General features: G+C 37.7%; 1 protein-coding gene across 3 annotated transcripts in view; it reads right to left on the bottom strand.

The window, feature by feature from the left end:
• PHF20 (PHD finger protein 20) overlaps positions 1–18,263 on the bottom strand; it is a 179,513-nt gene that overhangs the window by 153,880 nt on the left and 7,370 nt on the right. For all 3 annotated transcript variants that reach the window (XM_037812478.1, XM_037812480.1, XM_037812479.1), the window contains exon 2: positions 5,395–5,509. In XM_037812478.1, coding sequence (XP_037668406.1) covers positions 5,395–5,477 — 83 coding nt within the window. In that variant the 5' untranslated portion in view covers positions 5,478–5,509. The remainder of the gene's footprint in view (positions 1–5,394; positions 5,510–18,263) is intronic.

Raw genomic sequence — 18,263 nt, 5'->3', positions numbered from 1 at the left:
AAACCTGAATTCTTAACAATATTCCACAACCAGCTTGGTGAGATGACAGGAGAAAAACTGCTTTCAGAACTAACAATCTCCATGGACGATCTAAATCTGTATTTAGCAAATTCCCCTCTCTAAAAAAATCAAAACCCTAATTTCATGATTTCTATGGGAGCTTATACTTTGAGAAAGGCTGGTTTTGTTGATTTACAAATAAATTCTGGTAAGGAACACAGAACGCTGTAGTTAAACAGAACTGGGTGAGTCTCAGATTCACCACTTATTAGTTTGTGACCTTGGGCAAGTCATTTTATCTCTGAGCCAAAGTTCCAAATGGACATTGCTTTAGGGATTAAATGAGATAGCCCATGTAAAGCAACTAAAGCAATCGGCAACATATCAGCACATAGCAAATACCTGATAAATGTTAGCTGTCATTGCCACTGTTAGTATAACAGGAGTACGGTATGTGCAGTATAAAAGGATGAGGAAAAAGACAGACTTCTGTATGAGCAATATAAACAAAATAAATCAACAACATAATCTTATTTTAAATATGAAGCATTAATCCAGAGGGACCCAAGCACCCACTCTAGGTCACATTTGTGTCTCCACGTACTTCTACTGTTACATGAGTTTTGAAATGTACTTAACCCTTTTCATGCATTTTTGGTTTTTGTTTTGGCAACTAACAGCAAATCCAGAAAATATGTAAGAGCATCCAGAAAAATATCACCAAGGAAAGGAATCAACTAGGAGGCATGACATGCCTTTGGATCAGATCAACGGATCCCAGCTCTATCATTCGCTAACTCCATAATTTGGGACTCACCTCTCTGAGCCTCAGTTTCTTTCCTCAATTTAAAAACTGGAACAATGAACAACCTCATAACTTGTGGAGATTTAATGGATAAGCTGCATGTGGAGAGCCTGGCAAAGAGTCAGCCCTTGAAAACTGGTAGGTCCTTTAGATAACTGCTACCTATCTTTGCTGTACTAAAAATATTTTCCCTCAGGATTAGGAGGTAAGCAAAAAACAACCTAGGAAAATCTTTTCCTACAGTCATTTGGAACCCATTCCACAAATATTTTATTGCATACTTACTACATGCCAAGTGCAATTTTGAAACACTCAGGATATACCAATGAACAAAACTGACAGCCCAGTTGTGGTGGTCATAAAAATGTGCCTATCATATCCCTAAGTGCAGGGCAGATAACTCAACCCAGCTGCAATGTTCTAAATCCATCACCACCTCTGTGCCAAGGCCATGCTTCCCACAGGCCACTCCCAGCCAATGACTGCGCACAGGGAGACTAAGGCAAGAGCATTCCTAGGAGAGGAGACTCTTCTGATAGCAACTCTGGCTTGAGGACATCCTATCTGCTTTACCAAAATTTCCTTAGCACTGTATTGCAGTCTAAAGCTTTTTTCTCCCCAACCTGCCTTCCTTCTTTTTCTCTCCTCCACAAGATTCAGACTTATATGAAAGTCTGGCAGTTCTCCCAGCCTCTTCTGGCTCCCTCCCCATTTCCCCCTACAGGCATTTTCCCCCAATAAATCTCCTCCATTGCTTCTTGCAGTACCCAAACTAACACGAGCCTTCAAGGAGCTTGCATTCTAGTAGAGAAGACAGACAAACAAGTAAACAAAATAATCAAATCAAATAATAACAAAGGTGTACCACTAGAGAACCCTTTGGGGTGTTGATATTGTTCCTAATCCTATTAATGGCCATGTTTAGAAGAATCTACACATGTGTTATAACTCATAGGACTGTACACCCAAAAAAAAAAAAAAAAAGTCCTATGTTTTACCTTTTAATTTTTACTCTAGTCATATATATACATGCTAAAATTTTCCCCTTTAACCACATTCACATATACAACTCAATACTGTTAATTACATTCACAATACTGTGCTACTATCACCACCATCCATTTCCAAAACTTTACAACCAACCTAAACAGAAATTCTGTACAAATTAAGCATTAACTCCGCATTCTCTACCCCCAACCCAGCCCCTAATAACCTATATTCTAGATTCTACCTCTATGGTTTGCTTATTCTAATTATTTAATATCAATGAGATCATACAATATTTGTCCTTTTATGTCTTGCTTATTTCACTTAGCATAATGTCTTCAAGATTTATCCATGTCATTGCATGTATTAGGACTCCATTCCTTTTTATGGCTGAAAAATATTCCACTGTATGTATATGCTACATTGTATTTATCCAGTCATCAGCTGATGGACACTTGAGTTGCTTCCATCTTTTGGAAATTGTGAATAATGTCACTATGAACATCGGGGTGCAAATATCTGTTTGAATCCCTGCTTTCAATTTTTTGGGGTATAAACCTAGTAGAGGAATTGCCAGGTCATATGGAATTCTATACTTAGCTTTCTGAGGAACTGCCAAACTGTCTTCCACTTTACATTCCCACCAGCAATGAATGATTGTTCCTAGTTCTCCACATCCTCTCCAACACAAAAGAAAGTGAAGTTTACTTTATGTATATTAAAAAATAATTTTTAAAGATGCAGAAATAAAATTATAAACTGTAACGGTATTAGAAAAGAATTCATTTAATTTGGAATTCTACTTATGATATAAGTTAAATACAATTTATCCTTAGTGAGCTACCTACTTTTAAAAATGTCCAGAAAGTTTTAAACTTCATGCAGATTTGTCAGTAGTAATACCGGTATTGTAACTTTGAAATTATTTTATATTTGATATAGGATAAGGCATAAATAGGTAAATTTACAAATGTGATTAGGAACAGATTTTCAGAATAAGAAAAAAAAAGACAAAAATAATCAAAATACAAATTTCAAACTGTAAAATTTGAATTGGAAATATCAAAATGAACTCACAATTTTTAGAAAATGTATTTCTTAGTTCCATTCATTGAAAGGGCCTGTAATCAACGACATTCCAGTAGCAATAAAAATAGCTAATGCTTAAAGTTTTATTTCTAAATACCACTTCCTACTAAAAGGAATCTTGGAGAAATAGCTGACTCTAGGGTCTGGGGCAGGACAAGTGCAAGATAAATCTAGGTCTTCTAGTAGTGCCAGAAAGGAAGAAAATGTTCAAGGAATAACAGTTGTGAGTTAAAAGAAAAAAGAAGACAGTTTAAAAGGCCTCCCACCAGCCAAATTTGGGATAACTTTAGTACCAAAGAGAATAATGAATGTAATTGACTGTAACAAGATGCTGAATAATCTGAGTGCTCAGTGACCTCAAAAAAGGGAGAAAGAAAAGAAAAAAAAAGCTCTTCTTAGGGAAGATCAGCCAGGATTATCAATGGATGCTATAATCATTAGGTAAGTCGGGAGAAGGGGTGGGTAACAGAATTTTGACACATACCAAAGTATCCCCACAGACTATTTACAACTTACACAAGGAAAAATATGCCTACTTAATGGCAAGAATTAGCAGTCATTACCTCATCCAAGTGATCACATTAAATAGTGGGACAAACTTTATGTGCCCCATGATGTGATACATAACATCACCACCAAAGAACTTTCTTAAGTTTAGGCAATCAAAAACAAACAAATAGGGCACTGATTTGTACTGGTGGTCAATTTATGTGGTGAAAATATTCTTATTCTGGCTGCTTTCAAACGACTGACACACTGACACTGAATACAGAGATGCTCAGTAGCACATCATTATATAATCTTTCCATCATACAGATATTAGGGGGGAAAAAAAAAAAAACAACTGAAGTGCAGACCTAAGTTCCAGTTTACAGGATATATAAGGGAATATAAGAATCAAGTTAAGCTCACAATGAGAAAACAATGGGACCAAACCAGAATGTGGAACATTTTATAAGACAACTGTTTGAAACTCTTAAAAACAATTAGATAAATAATAAATGTCATGCGGGGGAGTGGGAAGGGGAGGGGAATTGTTGTGGAATGAAAGCAACCAAAAAGACATAAAAATGTAATGTGTGAACCTTGATTGTATCCTGGTTTGGAAATTTAAAAAGGTATTAAAGATATTCTTGGGACAACAGAAAAATCTGAATATGGTCCAGATATTAGATATCATGGAACTATTGTCAACTATGATTCTATTACAATACGTATATAAAGCAAATGGGGTAAACATATTAACCATTAGTGAATATAGGCATTTGGTATGCTGTTCATTATAACATTCTTTCAAATTTTTAGGTTTAAAATTTTCATAATAAAAAGCTAGAAATCATTTACTTTAGAATCCCAAAAGTAAGAATAAATAACCTAAAGATTCAGAGGTGAAAAATCACAAAGAAATAGATGGCGAAGAGCTGGACCCATTTCATCTCATGGACTGAAAACACACACACTCACATACAATATGACTCCCCCTGTAAAAATACAATTTTATTTATTGTAATGTAAATGAATTACTTATCAAAGTGAAAACACAACCACTTTCATTCTAGAGATAATAAAAGAAACCTTCCGTTATTTTTGGCTGAAGATTCAAAGTCAAAGCTATAACAAAACAATAAGGCCCTCTTAAATGTCCAGCCCTCTTGATTAGGAATTCAGATGCACACTGTAAGAATGTGCTTTTTCCCTGTCTTCTTTCTACACCCCAGGAATTGGTCAGTCTATTTTGAGATAACCCCCAAAAGGGCTAAACTTTCCTTATGAAAACTAAAAAAAGTTTGACTTCTAAAACCCCCACCGTCACCTTGAGCACTAACAAATGAGCAAATTCTAGAATATCCTCGGTGACTATTATTTTACAGTTTATACGGCCTTTGCCCATATATTGTTATTTGATTCTCAGAACATGAGATCGATGTTACTAGGGCCCACATTTATAAATGAAGCTGATGCTGAAGCGGCTAATTACTAGCCAGAGTCACAGGTCAATTACAAAGTTAGGAATGCAACCCCTCCACTTCTGAATCCAATCACCCCTACAGGGTCCCTGTGTGATGACTATATTTTTACCATGTTATACCACACCCAGAAAAGAGAAGAGATAGAAAAGGAGCTATTTCTATCTAACCCCTTCTCTTTATTCTTCTATCCCTGATCTTTCTCTCTTCTTTTCTTCCTGACAGACAACCAAGAGCAAGAGAGCCGCCACTATTAACTCTTCCATTCCTTCTAGCCACTCATGTTTCTTTTTCCTGTAATGCCTTCAGATGAACAGGCAAAAAGGGGAAATAAGTATGAACAAAGGATCTACAATGATCCCCCTGACACAGGGATCCCTGAACCAAACAGAAAAGACATCTCCATGGTTCTAGACTTGTCTCCTTCCATCTTCGAAGAATCAGCAAGCAGGAAACCACCACAGAAAAACCTAGGCTATCACTGCTATCACTGCTGGCAAAGGTCCTTTACTGAAGGGCTTTAATTAACAGAAAAATGTAAAATACCAGTTTTTTAATCGGTCCCGGGCTTCCAACTGGGCTCCCACTTCAAAGCTGATTCCTCGTCTGTTAGGTGGATGCTTTGTCATTTTCAGTCATCAATGGGGTTGCCTTTATTTTCCTGAAAAAGCCAATTAAATATTTATGAAATTTAGGCAAAGTATGCCCAGAGTGTAGCATCACTCACTACACATAAAGACAAACAGGCATTATTCAAAACCCAAAGCTACAAGAAACCTTGTCAATACCCTGTTTCATGCCTGTCTTCATTCTAACATAGGGGCGCCTTCCACTGGCTGCTCCTCCTCTATTACTCAGCACCCCGTAGTCTTTGGAGCTGTCAGAAGACCATCCCTCAACAATGCTTACCAAAGACTCATGAACAAGGGCACCCTTAGAACTTCAAAATACAATTATTCTCATGGTTCAATTCAATCATTTGCCGATGTGTTCAACAAATATTTGCTGAGAGCCTATTAAGGGTCTGGCAACAGGGCTAGCGGCCAAACCAAAAGAGACATAGCTCCTGCCCTCATGAAGCCTTCAGTCTGCTAGGAAAGATAAAAATTTAGCCAATAAACAGATAAAAGAACTAACTGCAAACTGTAATTGCTATGAATTTTAAATGTTACAATTTAGGAAGGCTGGACAAAAAGATCTAGTCACATTTTTTTTCTTTTGTTTAAATGCAATTACATTGAGATATATTCACACACCATATAATCCATCCAAAGTATACAATCAATGGTTCACAGGTATCATCACATAGTTGTGCATTCATTACCACAATCGATTTTAGAACATTTTCATTACTCCAAAAAAAAGGAAAAAGAAAAGAGAAAAAGAAAACTCAAAACATCCCATACTGCTTATCCCCCTCCCCATTATTGACCCCTAGTATTGCTGGGGTACATTTGTTACTGCTGATGAAAGAATTTTAAGATAGTACAGTTAACTACAGTCCATAGTTTGCAATAGGTACATTTTTTCCCATATACCACTCTTTTATTAACTTCTTGTAAATACGGTTGAACAACTGTTCTAGTTCATTAAAGAACTTTCTTATATTTGTACTGTTAATCACAGTCATCATCCACTGCAAGATTCACTGTATTACACATTCCCATGTTTTAACCTCTAGCTTTCCTTCTGGTGACATACATAACTCTAAACTTCCCCTTTCAGCCACATTTACACACAATACAGCACTGTTAATTATATTCACAATAAGGTACTACCATCACCTCTATCTATTTCCAAACGTTTAAGTTCAATCTGGTTAAAAATTCTGTACATATTAAGCAACTGCTCTGCATTCTCTAGCCTCATTCTATCTCCAGGAAACCTACAGTCTGGATTTTATGTCTATGAATTTACATACTATAATTAGTTCATATTAGTGGGATCATACAATATTTGTCATTTTGTGTCTGACTTATTTCATTCAACATAATGCCCTCAGGGTTCATCCACATTGTTGCATGCTTCAGGACTTCATTCCTTCTTACTGCTGAATAACATTCCATCATATGTATAGACTACATTTTGTTTATCCATTCATCGGTTGATGGACACTTGGGTTGTTTCCTTCTTTTGGCAATTGTGAACAATGCTGCTATGAACATCAGTGTGCAAGTGTCTGTCCACATTCCTGCTTTCAAATCTTCTGGGTATATCCTGAGTAGTGGGATTGCTGGATCATAAGGCAACTCCATATTTAGCTTTCTGAAGAACTGCCAAACGTCTTTCACAGTGGCTGTATCATTTTACATTCTCATAAGCAGGAAATAAGTGTTCCTATTTCTCCACATCCTCTCCAACACTTGTGGTTTCCTGTTTGTTTAATAGTGGCCATTCTAGTAGGTGTGAAATGATATCTCATTTATGGTTTTGATTTGCACTTCCCTAATAGCTATTCCCTAATAGTTATTCATACTATTTCCTAATAGCTAGAGAATATGAGGATATTTTCATGTGTTTTTTAGTCATCTGTATTTCCTTTTTGGAAAAATGTCTATTCATGTATTTTGCCCATTTTTTAATCAGGTTGTTTGTCTTTTTATTGTTAAGTTGTAGGATTTCTTTATATATTCTGGATATCAAACCCTTATCTGATATTCAAATATTTTCCCCCACTGAGTCAGCTAGCTGCCTTTTCAATCTTTTGACAAAGTCCTCTGAAGCACAGCAGTATTCAATTTTGAAGAGTCCATTTTCTTTTATCTATATTTTCCACTTCTTGAGTCAATTCTGGCATTTTATATTTTCCCAAATAATTGTCCATTTTATCTACATTTTCAATTTTATTAGCATGGAGCAAAAGAATAGGAGAAAATAGTCTCTTTTCATTCCTCTAACTGTCTGAATCTGAAGTCATCTCCCCATTCTCAATCCTGTCTTGTGTATTTGTGCTCTCTTCCCTTTTTTCTTGTATCAGGCCTTTGGGTACCAGGTTTAGTGGTGATTTTCTATATAAGTAAAATTTATTTTTATGACCAGAATTAAACAGTAAAGCTATTTTCCATTTGAGAAAAAAAAAAATTGGATGAGGCCATGTATCTGAAAAGTAGCCCACACAAAACAAAAGTTCCTGGGATCACTGAAGTAATCTGTGAAGGCTTAAATGCAATCAGAGGGGCTAGTGGTAGTTCTGGTAGAGATCCCAGCCCCTCTGAGCTCTCAGGGAACTCAAAAAGGCCACTTCCATATAGCAGGATATAGACAGACTCTGTCTCTCCCACTAAACTTTGCCTCTTGACAGCTTAGACTGCCCAAGCAATGCCAGAGCACTGCCAGGGCAACACCTGCCACATACCATGAGTACTATCTTTGCAATTAATGAATACATTAAAATTCACAGAAGTAGGTCCTCATATCTGATAAGTAATAAAAGCATCACATCTTATGAAGAATTTGCAGGCTGCAAAACTGCACCACTTTGAGCTCACTTAACTCACATACATTTAAAAGAGACACTAGAAGGGAAAAAAAGGTTGTATGTGCACCATTTTCCTCTTAAATAGTTTCCTAAATTTACAATATTTTTCACAATGGAAATTTTCCATAAGGGAAAAAAAAACACACATGTAATATAATGGATGAGCGACCCATTGAATAACACATTCTGAGAGACTGATATGACAATATTAGAAAACATACAAAGCAAATCAAACTGAAGCAGGAAGGGCAGGCACTTATAACTAAGAAAGATGAACCCTAACAAATTGAAAAGCTGTGATAGCAGGACACTGCTAAGACATGGACACTAGGAAAGGAGGAGTCAAAGAGATTTGACTGGGTTTACCTACCACTCTTCAGGAAAATGAGATATCAAATCTGACAGATAAGTATAACCCAATCAGTGAAAAAGTCTTCATTTTGGACTGCCTGAATATCAAGTCAAATTATATACCCTTTCATCTCTGGCCCTGTGTTCACCATGTAATATTCTGATGAGTATTCTGGCTTCCCAGATTGTATGAAAAGGTGATGCTCGACAAGAAGAAAGGCAGAGTGGAACTGAACACTCACCAAGCTGCTGTTATTTGTCAGGCTCTATTCAGGGAAACGCCCCCTTTTACAGAGATAGGATAATGTAATGGGGTTAAATGCTTGGCTTGAATCCCCAGCTCCACCCCTCAGTTCATTACCTGAATGAATTTGGGCAAGTTATTTAACTACTCAGAACCTGTTTCTCTGCAAAATGAGGATGATGAGGATAACAGTACCTATCTGCAAGCAGTGACTGTGAGGATTAAATGAGATAATCCATTTAAAGTGTTTAGTACAGGGCCAGTACAAAGTAAGAACTATATAAATAGAAGCTACTCATAATTGTAGTATCACGGGTAAGGAAACTAGGATTAAAGTATTTTGACTATAGTTCAGCTGCTAAGTGGCAGGCCCCAGAACAAAAACCCCAGATATGCCAGATTGCAGAATCCATTTTTTCCACCGCATGCCTACCCACCAAACACTCTAGGCCTTCCATTAAAATACAGGGCTGAGGGAGCAAGGTATTGAATGAATTATTCCCAATGGCTCAAGAAAATCAATTGCTCTTGAGGCTGAACTGTCAAAAAGCTCTTCCTAATCATGAACCCCTGTAACTCTGACGCACCTGTTTGACATTTCCTTCTCTGGTATCACACAGAAAAAGACTAAGGGCTAATATGGTTTTCTCAGCCCATTCACCATTTCTCCCTCTACCCTTTGGAGTAGCAGAGTTCATTTTTTTAATTTCATATTAATTCATTCAACAAACCATTAGTGAGTACCTGCTGTCACCAAGACACTGTGCTGAAAATGAGAGATAAGAAATCCAACCCAGTCCTTGCTCTAGTCCACCCAGGAAGACAGACAAAAACAAAACTGAGATGAATTACCTCTAACAAAGGGCGAAAGGGAGGGGCACTGGGGGAAATCATCTGAAAATCTCAATTTAATTTGAAGACATCTATAAAAAAATTAAAAATACAAAAGGAGTTCAAGACAGAAAAAGAATTTTCAAAAGAAAAAAGGTCACATAAAAAGTATATTTTTCCTTCTTGCATTTAGTTTTAAATGCAAATCATTTTTCTGAATATGCAAAAGAACTAATATTCTGTAGCTTTTAACTTATCCATTCTTCAGGGCCTTAGCCTTTCCTTCCAAAAATCTCCAACTTCCAAAATAAGAGAAAAAGGGAATATGTTCAATAAGGACACCAGGGAAAACTAAGAGAGAAAAATCTGATGCAATCTATATTTACATAGGATTCCATTTTAAAGACCTTGGCAGGAATTCAAATTACTCCTTTACATTCAAATTTCCCTACACTGGGTGCTCTCTGCTACCCAGGAGACAGAAAGCCTAGTTTATTTCTTTAAATGCAGTATTGACAGTTAATGCTCCCTGTATCAGTGATAATGAAAGCTTTAAATGTACATTGTATAGTACAGTTTAAAGGGCACTTTCACAACAAACTGGGAAAAATAACTGCAACACATACAACAAAGAACTATCTTTATTTATTAACAAAGAGCTCATACAAACCAAAAACAAGTAAGTAAAACAACTCAAAAATGGCAAAGTACAAGAATTGACAGATTACGGGGGCGGGGGGGTGGATAACAAAGGTCTAATTAATAAGCATGTGTAGCCATGTAACCTCACTCTAAATTAAAAGAAATGCAAATCAAAATAATAATTTTTCACTTTTCAGACTGGCAAAAACATTCAAAGGTGGAGGATACCCAGTGTTGGCAGGGATGAGGAGAAAGGGGCATACTCATACACTGTTGGTAAAAGCATAAACTGTAAAGTCCTTTCTAGAGACTACTTGGCACTTACTACAAAATATATATATTCTGTCCAATGTCCCACTGCCAGGAACTTATCCTATAAATATGCCCTGCCCCCCACAAAGTTTACCAAATTATCTGTAAGTATGATCAATGCAGCTTTGCAGTTTCTGCAGCAAAAATTGGAAACCAACCAAAGTGACCATCAAAAGAGGCCTAGATTTTAGAGAAATGCTTGATGACGCTTTGAGATGCTTGGAGACGCTTGGAGCCCAGAGTTTGCTCCAGAGAAGCTAAAAGAGGACCCCTAACACTTAGATGCATGGGAGCTGAAGAAGCTAAAAGAGACAAGCCCAGAAACATTTTGAAGAAAGCCATTTTGAAATGCAACCTTGGAGCAAAGGACAAGCAAACGCCAGCCACATGCCTTCCCAGCTGACAGAAGTGTTCCAGATGCCATTGGCCATTCTTCACTGAAGGTATCCTCTTGTTGGTGTCTTAGTTTGGACACTTTTATGGCCTTAGAACTGTAAATCTGTAACCTAACAAATCCCCTTTATGAGAGCCAATCCATTCTGGTATTTTGCATAATGGCAGCTGGAACAAGAGTCAACCCTGTCAGATTCAAGGACTTTATTGAGATGCCTTCTCCTAGTTGAAGCTTTAGCTTTACCAGAAAGACACTGAAGGATGTCATATTTCCAAAAGGCCTGTCTGATTGGAGCCAAAGAGGAATGGACAGAATGGGATAAAATGAATATTCACATTAAAAAACTGCATTTATTAAAATGTAATTACTGGAGAAGACAATTGAAATCTCTGAACTGAAAGCATGAGGTGAATACCTTGATAAAGATGTTTTTGGCAGGGGGTTGTAAAAGCCAATTTATTACAGGAAGCCAGGTAAACTTATGCATTCACTCAGTAAATACAACATGCCAGATGCCGTCCTAGCACTGGGATATAGTAGAGAAATAAAACAGTTCCTGCCCTCCTAAGTTTAGATTCTATCGGTGGAGACAGATTTATACAAATATATGCTATCTCTTGTTATGTATTACTTACACTTAATACTATTTATATATTCCATTATATAACTATAATGTCAGGTAGCGATACACGCTTTGAAGAAAAATAAAGCAGGCTAAGAAGACAAAGTGGTGGAAAGGGTGGTATTTTGGATGAGGCAGTTAAAATTGCTTTTAAAATTTTTTAAAAACCTTTTATTTTGAAATAATTATAGATTCATAGGAGTCTGCAAAGAAATGTACAGGGAAGTCCAATGTACCTTCCAACCTCTCCCAATGTTCACATTTTGTACAATTAGAATGCAATATCAAAACCAAGGAATTGACATTGGTACAATCCTTAGAGATTATTCAGATTTCATCAGTTATACATGCACTCATTGTGTGTATAGCTCTATGTAATTTTATTACATGTATCACTACAAGATAGTCAACTGTGTATATGAATTATATCTCAATAAAACTGTTACAAGAAATATTCAAAAAAAAAGAGGCCTAGAGAAATGAATCATGTTTCATCTATACAAGAGAATGCTGTACAACCATTAAAAGGAATAATGGAAATCTGTACATGCTGATATGAAGCCATCTGCATGTTAAGTAAAAAAGCATGTGTCTGGCGATTTGTATGGCAATGTAGCTTACAAGGGGTGACAGTGTGATTGTGAAAGCCTTGTCAATCACACTCCCCTTAACCACTGTATGGACGGATGAGTAAAAAAATGAGGACAAAAACTGGGTGAAAAACAGGGTGGGGAGGTGATTTGGGTGTTCTTTTTTACTTCCATTCTTTATTCTTATTCCTGCTTTTTCTGGTATAAGGAAAATGTTCAAAAAATAGATTGGGGTGATGAATGCACAACTATATGATGGTGCTGTGAACAGTTGATTATACACCACAGATGACTATACGATATGTAAATATATCTCAATAAAACTGAATTTAAAATTAAAAATTTAAAAAAGCATGTGCCTGGTATTATCCCTTTAATGTAAACAAAGACATAAATAGAGACATAGATCTATTATAGCATATGCAAAAAATTATTTTTTTGGAAGGAACTGAAAAACTGTTTAAGTAATGTCCATATTGAGAGGAATAGGGCATGAAAATTTACCTTTTAATTTTTACCTTTCTGTATTGTTAAAATTATCTAATCTTATGAAAGCAATCTTTTTTTAAAAATTGTCAACAGGGATTATCTAGGTAGTAAATTTTACTGTGCATTACTTCTTTATATTTCCTTGCATTTTTTTAAACTTTATTTAAAAATGCAATTCTCATACCATCATTCTTATACCATCTCACTGGATTGTCACAACTGCTAGGTGATAATATTAGGACTAGCTGCAATGTTCACTTGGTACAGACAGGAAAGTGAAGTGCAGAGAGGAAACTGGGGTACAAAGGCACTAGCAGCTTTCAAGGTCCTTCAAGGCAGGAGAGGTCCCTCTTATCAAAGGTAACAGGATTTTCCTATAGGTAGACAAACCACTTCTCGAAGGCCCACAATCTTTCCTGCTCTTTTCCCTATCAAAGTCTTGCTATGCTTATATTCATGCCTTCAGACATAAACAGATTTAATCTGGATGCAAGAAGATAAAGTAATTGGAGACTTTTCAAAATGTTGTGTAAGAATTATCACTCCATTATATAACAAACCGAAATAATTAAATATTTCTTAAAGAAAAATTTAAAAAAATTAAATTCTTAATCTTTCAGAAAGGACAATCCAACACTGGCCTGGCAGTGGGGAAACTGGAACACTGGGACACTGCCTGGGTTTCTGACCATGGCCATCTTTTTATACCTCAATCTGGAAGCAAGGAACAAGCTGTATAATTACTTGTACACTTGGACTGAGTAATTTCGGTCTAAAGAATACAGCCAAGATAAAAATAAATCATTTGTGAAAATGAGAAAAAAGACAATAGCTCTTTACATATGATTCTGGGGAAACTGGAAATAGTTCACATGTTTAAGAACAAAAGAATATTTAAGCAAAACTCAGTATAGTGAGACTACACAGTGGCTCAAGTCCAAATGCTTAATCACTACCCCATACTTGTTTATAATGAGCTACATCTTTGAGTTCTCTTTCTTCACTCAGCAAATGGGGAAAATGGCCCCTAACCTGTATGCTATAAGGATTACAGGAGAATAGGTTTGCAAAGCCCCTATTAAAATGTCTAGCACAAAAAAGATACTCAATAAATGGGAGCAGAATTGTCTGAATTCATAATACATTTACAGTTAATGTTGTATTGAAAAGGACTCTGGGTTTTATTTAGGGAGAGGTCAAAGAATACAGTCACCATAGTAATTGGTGATCCTGCCCTCAGCAATCCCATTGTGCTCTGGGAGAAAGAAGTGAGGGTTCAAAGCAATAGAGAATTGAAAATGATAGATAGGTGTGGAACAAGACCTTTCCATGAGTCAGTTCTGGGACAGGTTTAGGGGAAAATAAGCTCTGGGATGCTCAAGGAAAGACTGCCAGTCACCACAAACAACAGAACAGGCTTTCAGTTAACCAAATAGCGCTTACTACCAGGCTTGCATTCAACCTTCATTAAAGGGTGATGGTGCCTTTTAAACCCAATGCAACCCCTTTTCAAGTGAGGGACACTTCAAATGAAAGACCAGCTTAAATCTCTACGTCTCATTTATTCAGTAAATATTTACTAAGTGCCTGCTCTGTGCCTGCCAGATGCTAGCAATAGATAAGGGAAGGACAAGAACCCTATTCTCTAGAGAAGGCAGGTAATAACCAAGATAAACATAAACTTAAAGAAGACATTTCTGACAGTGATAAGTACGGTGGAGGAAAACAACAACAAAATAATGTGGAACCACAGACTTGGAAGGATCACTTTAGATCAGGCCATCAGAAAGGTCTCTGAGGATCTGACATCTGAGCAGAGACCTAAATGACAAGGAGACTGGGGGAAGAGAATTCTAGATGCCGAGATCCTCAGGCAGGAATGAACTTTCCCCAAGAGAGCCTGGAGCCCAAGAGGTAGACTCTCCCTGCAGCCCATCCTGCTGTTTCAGAAGAACATAAAAAATATCAGCAGGTACAATGACACCTAGTTCTCCTGGGAGGAAGCTTCCAAGGGGATTCTCTGCCAAATGTTCTGCCTTAGAGGGTGCTGCTTCTAGCTCCAATTCATTGATAGCTGAGTGTGATGAGAAAAAACACTAAGCCTCAGTTTGTCCATCTATAAAACAGGATTAATAACCCCCACCTTCTGGGGTTGTTGTAAGGAATAAGTGAACTAATGGATATCAAATGTTTAGCAAAATAAATGCTAAATATTCAGTATTGGTGATGGTAATGGCACTGTACTAGTACCAGCAAAAAGGCATTAGACTCATAATCGATTGTACACTGTGGATGACTGTAGGGTGTATGAATATATTTCAAACTGTATTTTTAAAAAAGGTAAATGAACAATGGGGGGAGGAGCGGAATGGGATGTTTTGGATGCTCTTTTTTATTTTAATTTTTATTTTATTTTTTGGGGTAATTAAAATGTGCAAAGTTTGACTGTGATGATGAAAGCACAACCATATGATGATACTGTGAACAACTGATTGTACACTTTGAATGACTGTATGTTATGTGATTACAACTCAATAAAATTGCATTTAAGAAAAAGAAACAAACAAAAAAAAAGACATTGGACCCGAGAGACTAGAAAATATTAACAAATAGTATCCAATTTGCTGAAGAACATAAAGGGTATATCTTTAGTCATACAGAGTAACAAGTTGGTTTAAGTAGGGGAAAGGGTCCCTCCACCATCATCCTTAAGTTTCCTCAAGGACACAGAAATAAGTCTAAACTGACAAGACACGGAAGGGGTCTAAGGCAAAAGGCCAATTTCCATTCCTTCAGGCCCTTTTCCAGGTCTCCCTAAAAGAGCTTAATTAGTCCCTTTTACTTCATGGGGGGAGGGGGTGAGGAGAGGAAGAGAGGGAAGGAGAGAAAGAGGAAAAGAAGGGAGGAGGGAAGGGAAGAGAGAAGGAAAGAGGAAAGGAGGACAAGAAGGAAGGGGGGGTGAGTAAAGAAGGGAGGGGAAAAGAGGAGGGAAGAAATAAGACCCCCAAAATTCCCTTCCCTCTTCCCAAATACTTGAAATGCTTTCTCCAGAGCCAAGCTTTCCCTTCCACAATTAAAATTCAGACAGACAATGAACATGCCTTGAGCTTATTCACTTGAAATTACTTAGAATGAGTTGGTTAAATCAGTAGATCTTCCCAAAAGCAGCTGGAAGGGCCTGGAGCCCAGGCTTGGTTCTAGAACACATCTGCTGAATGACCTTTAGCACATTACTCAGTCTTACTGAGCTAATCATCTTATCCTCACAAGTTCCTTCTCCTTTTCTTCCCATCACAGTTTAAGGCCCCCAGATTGGCCAGTGTGCCAAGGTAGAAACCTAAGCACTGCTCTTACCTACTTCACCTCCCTTCCTCATCTCACACTCTTGGTCCCATTTTATAGCACTACTTCTAGGTCACTCCCACTGCCAAGTGGTTGCCAGGTTCAGGATTCATCAGTTGCAATCCCTTTACTGAGACAGCTCTCCAGGGCACTTCAAGCCTCCAGCCACACCCTCCCCAGATCCAAATCTATACTGCCTTATGAGCTGACATCTGTTGAGTGCCTACTTTATGACAGATACTATTCTAAGTGCTTTACAAGCATCATCTCATAGATTTGTGATGAGGATTGTTATTATTCCACTTTACAGATGAGAAAACTGAGGTCCAGAGAGTAAGCTGCCCAAATCATGAAGCTAACAAGTAGTGGGACAAGGAATCGAGCGCAGGTAGTCTGAATCAACTACCACATGGTTGTTCATCTTCCACACGGCTACTACAGGGGTATTTCTAAAATGCAAATCTGATCATAAAACTCCTCTGTTTAAAACAGTTCAATGGCACAGGTACAGAGCAGAGTTCAAGCTACCCAGTGCAGCAGTAAGGCCATCTGTAAGTTAGCCATTACCAGACCATACCAAACCAAACCTACAGTCTCTGAAAATGGGAGCTTAAAGGGAGGGAAGCAGACAAGCTTGCAGAGGGATGGTGGTGCAGAGTGATTATGAGCCAGCTCCACCATTTTCCAGACAACCTTGCACAAGTACCTACTTCATACAGGTGTGAAGATAAGTTACTCAGCACAGAGCCTGGCACACAACAAGCTCTCAAGGTTACCACCACTCTTGCACCTCACACTCCAGTCACACCCAAACTTCCTTGCATTTCCAACCTCCAAGACTTTTATACAAACTGCTTCCTCTGCCTGGTCCTTTAGGACTGGGCGCAGCCATCGGCACTTCCCTGAAGAGCCAGCATCCCACTCCTCTATTCTCTCATTACAGCCTGGCCGGCCCTCTAAGACACAGCATTTACCACTTTACACTGAAATTGCCTGTTTCTAAGTTCCTCTCTCTGGTGAGACATAAACTCCTCATATGCAGCCCCAGCTTCAGCAAGCAATGCACTTAGGTGGCCAATCAGATGGTTGTTAAATGAGATAACCTCAGCTTCCTCACTGGCAAAATGAGACTGAAAACAGGAAAGAGACAAATATGACCCACCTCAAGGGTTGAAGGGATTCAAAAAGAGAATCAGGTGGAGGCTCTTTGAAAATTTCTATCCACAGGTAAATGCAGGAGCTGTTATTGTTCCTTGGGGGCAGGGGGATGAAGGCAAAGCCTAAGGAATAAGGGACCAAAAGATTGAGGACAATTTTGCCCCTGGGGCCTAAGAAAATCTGTATCGCTTTGTCAGTTACTGGAGGCTCCGGTCTGCAAATGTCAGTAACTCTGAAGCAGATTCTATGTGGGCTTTCTCGGGAGGAATGAAGGGTTCTTTTTTAAAACACATCTGACTAAGCCATTCTTAATAGGGTTCCTTAATTAAGATATCACTGTATTACAAAGGAAAACAATTTGAAGATAGAGTCATTACTCTACAAATGGGGCCTTCAAAGACTTTTCCTGAATTACAATGTAAAAAACCCCAAACCATTTTGGTGCTTATGGAGTTTTAAAGATACATAAATTATTTAACAGTCAACTAATAAATTACCTTTTATTCCTGGCCTTTATTACCAACACCAGAAAATGGCTAACACTGAGTATTTATTGTTGCTAAGTCCTTGACAAATATCTCACTCCCAACAATTCAGAGGAGTTAGCAATATCATCCCCATCTTACAAAGGAGGAAAAGGCTTAGAGCCAATAAGCATGTGAAGATGCTCAACATCATTAGCCAAAAGGGAAATGCAAATCAAAACCATGAGATACCATTTCACACCTATTAGAATGGCTAGTAATTAAAAAATGAAAAATATCAAGTGTTGGAGAGCCTGGAAATTCGAAGCCATGTATATTGCTGGCAGGAATGTCAAATGGTGTAGCCACTTTGGAAAAATTTGGCGGTTCCTCAAAAGGTTAAGTATAGAATTACCATATGACCCATCAATTCCCCTCTAGGTATATACCCAAAAGAACTGAAAGCAGAGACTTGAACAAATACTTGTACATTGATGT

This window comes from Choloepus didactylus, chromosome 19 (genome assembly GCF_015220235.1).
Source record: "Choloepus didactylus isolate mChoDid1 chromosome 19, mChoDid1.pri, whole genome shotgun sequence".
Taxonomy (NCBI): domain Eukaryota; kingdom Metazoa; phylum Chordata; class Mammalia; order Pilosa; family Megalonychidae; genus Choloepus; species Choloepus didactylus.
The sequence above is the reverse complement of the archived record's forward strand: the minus strand, read 5'-3'. Positions and strand labels throughout refer to the sequence as shown.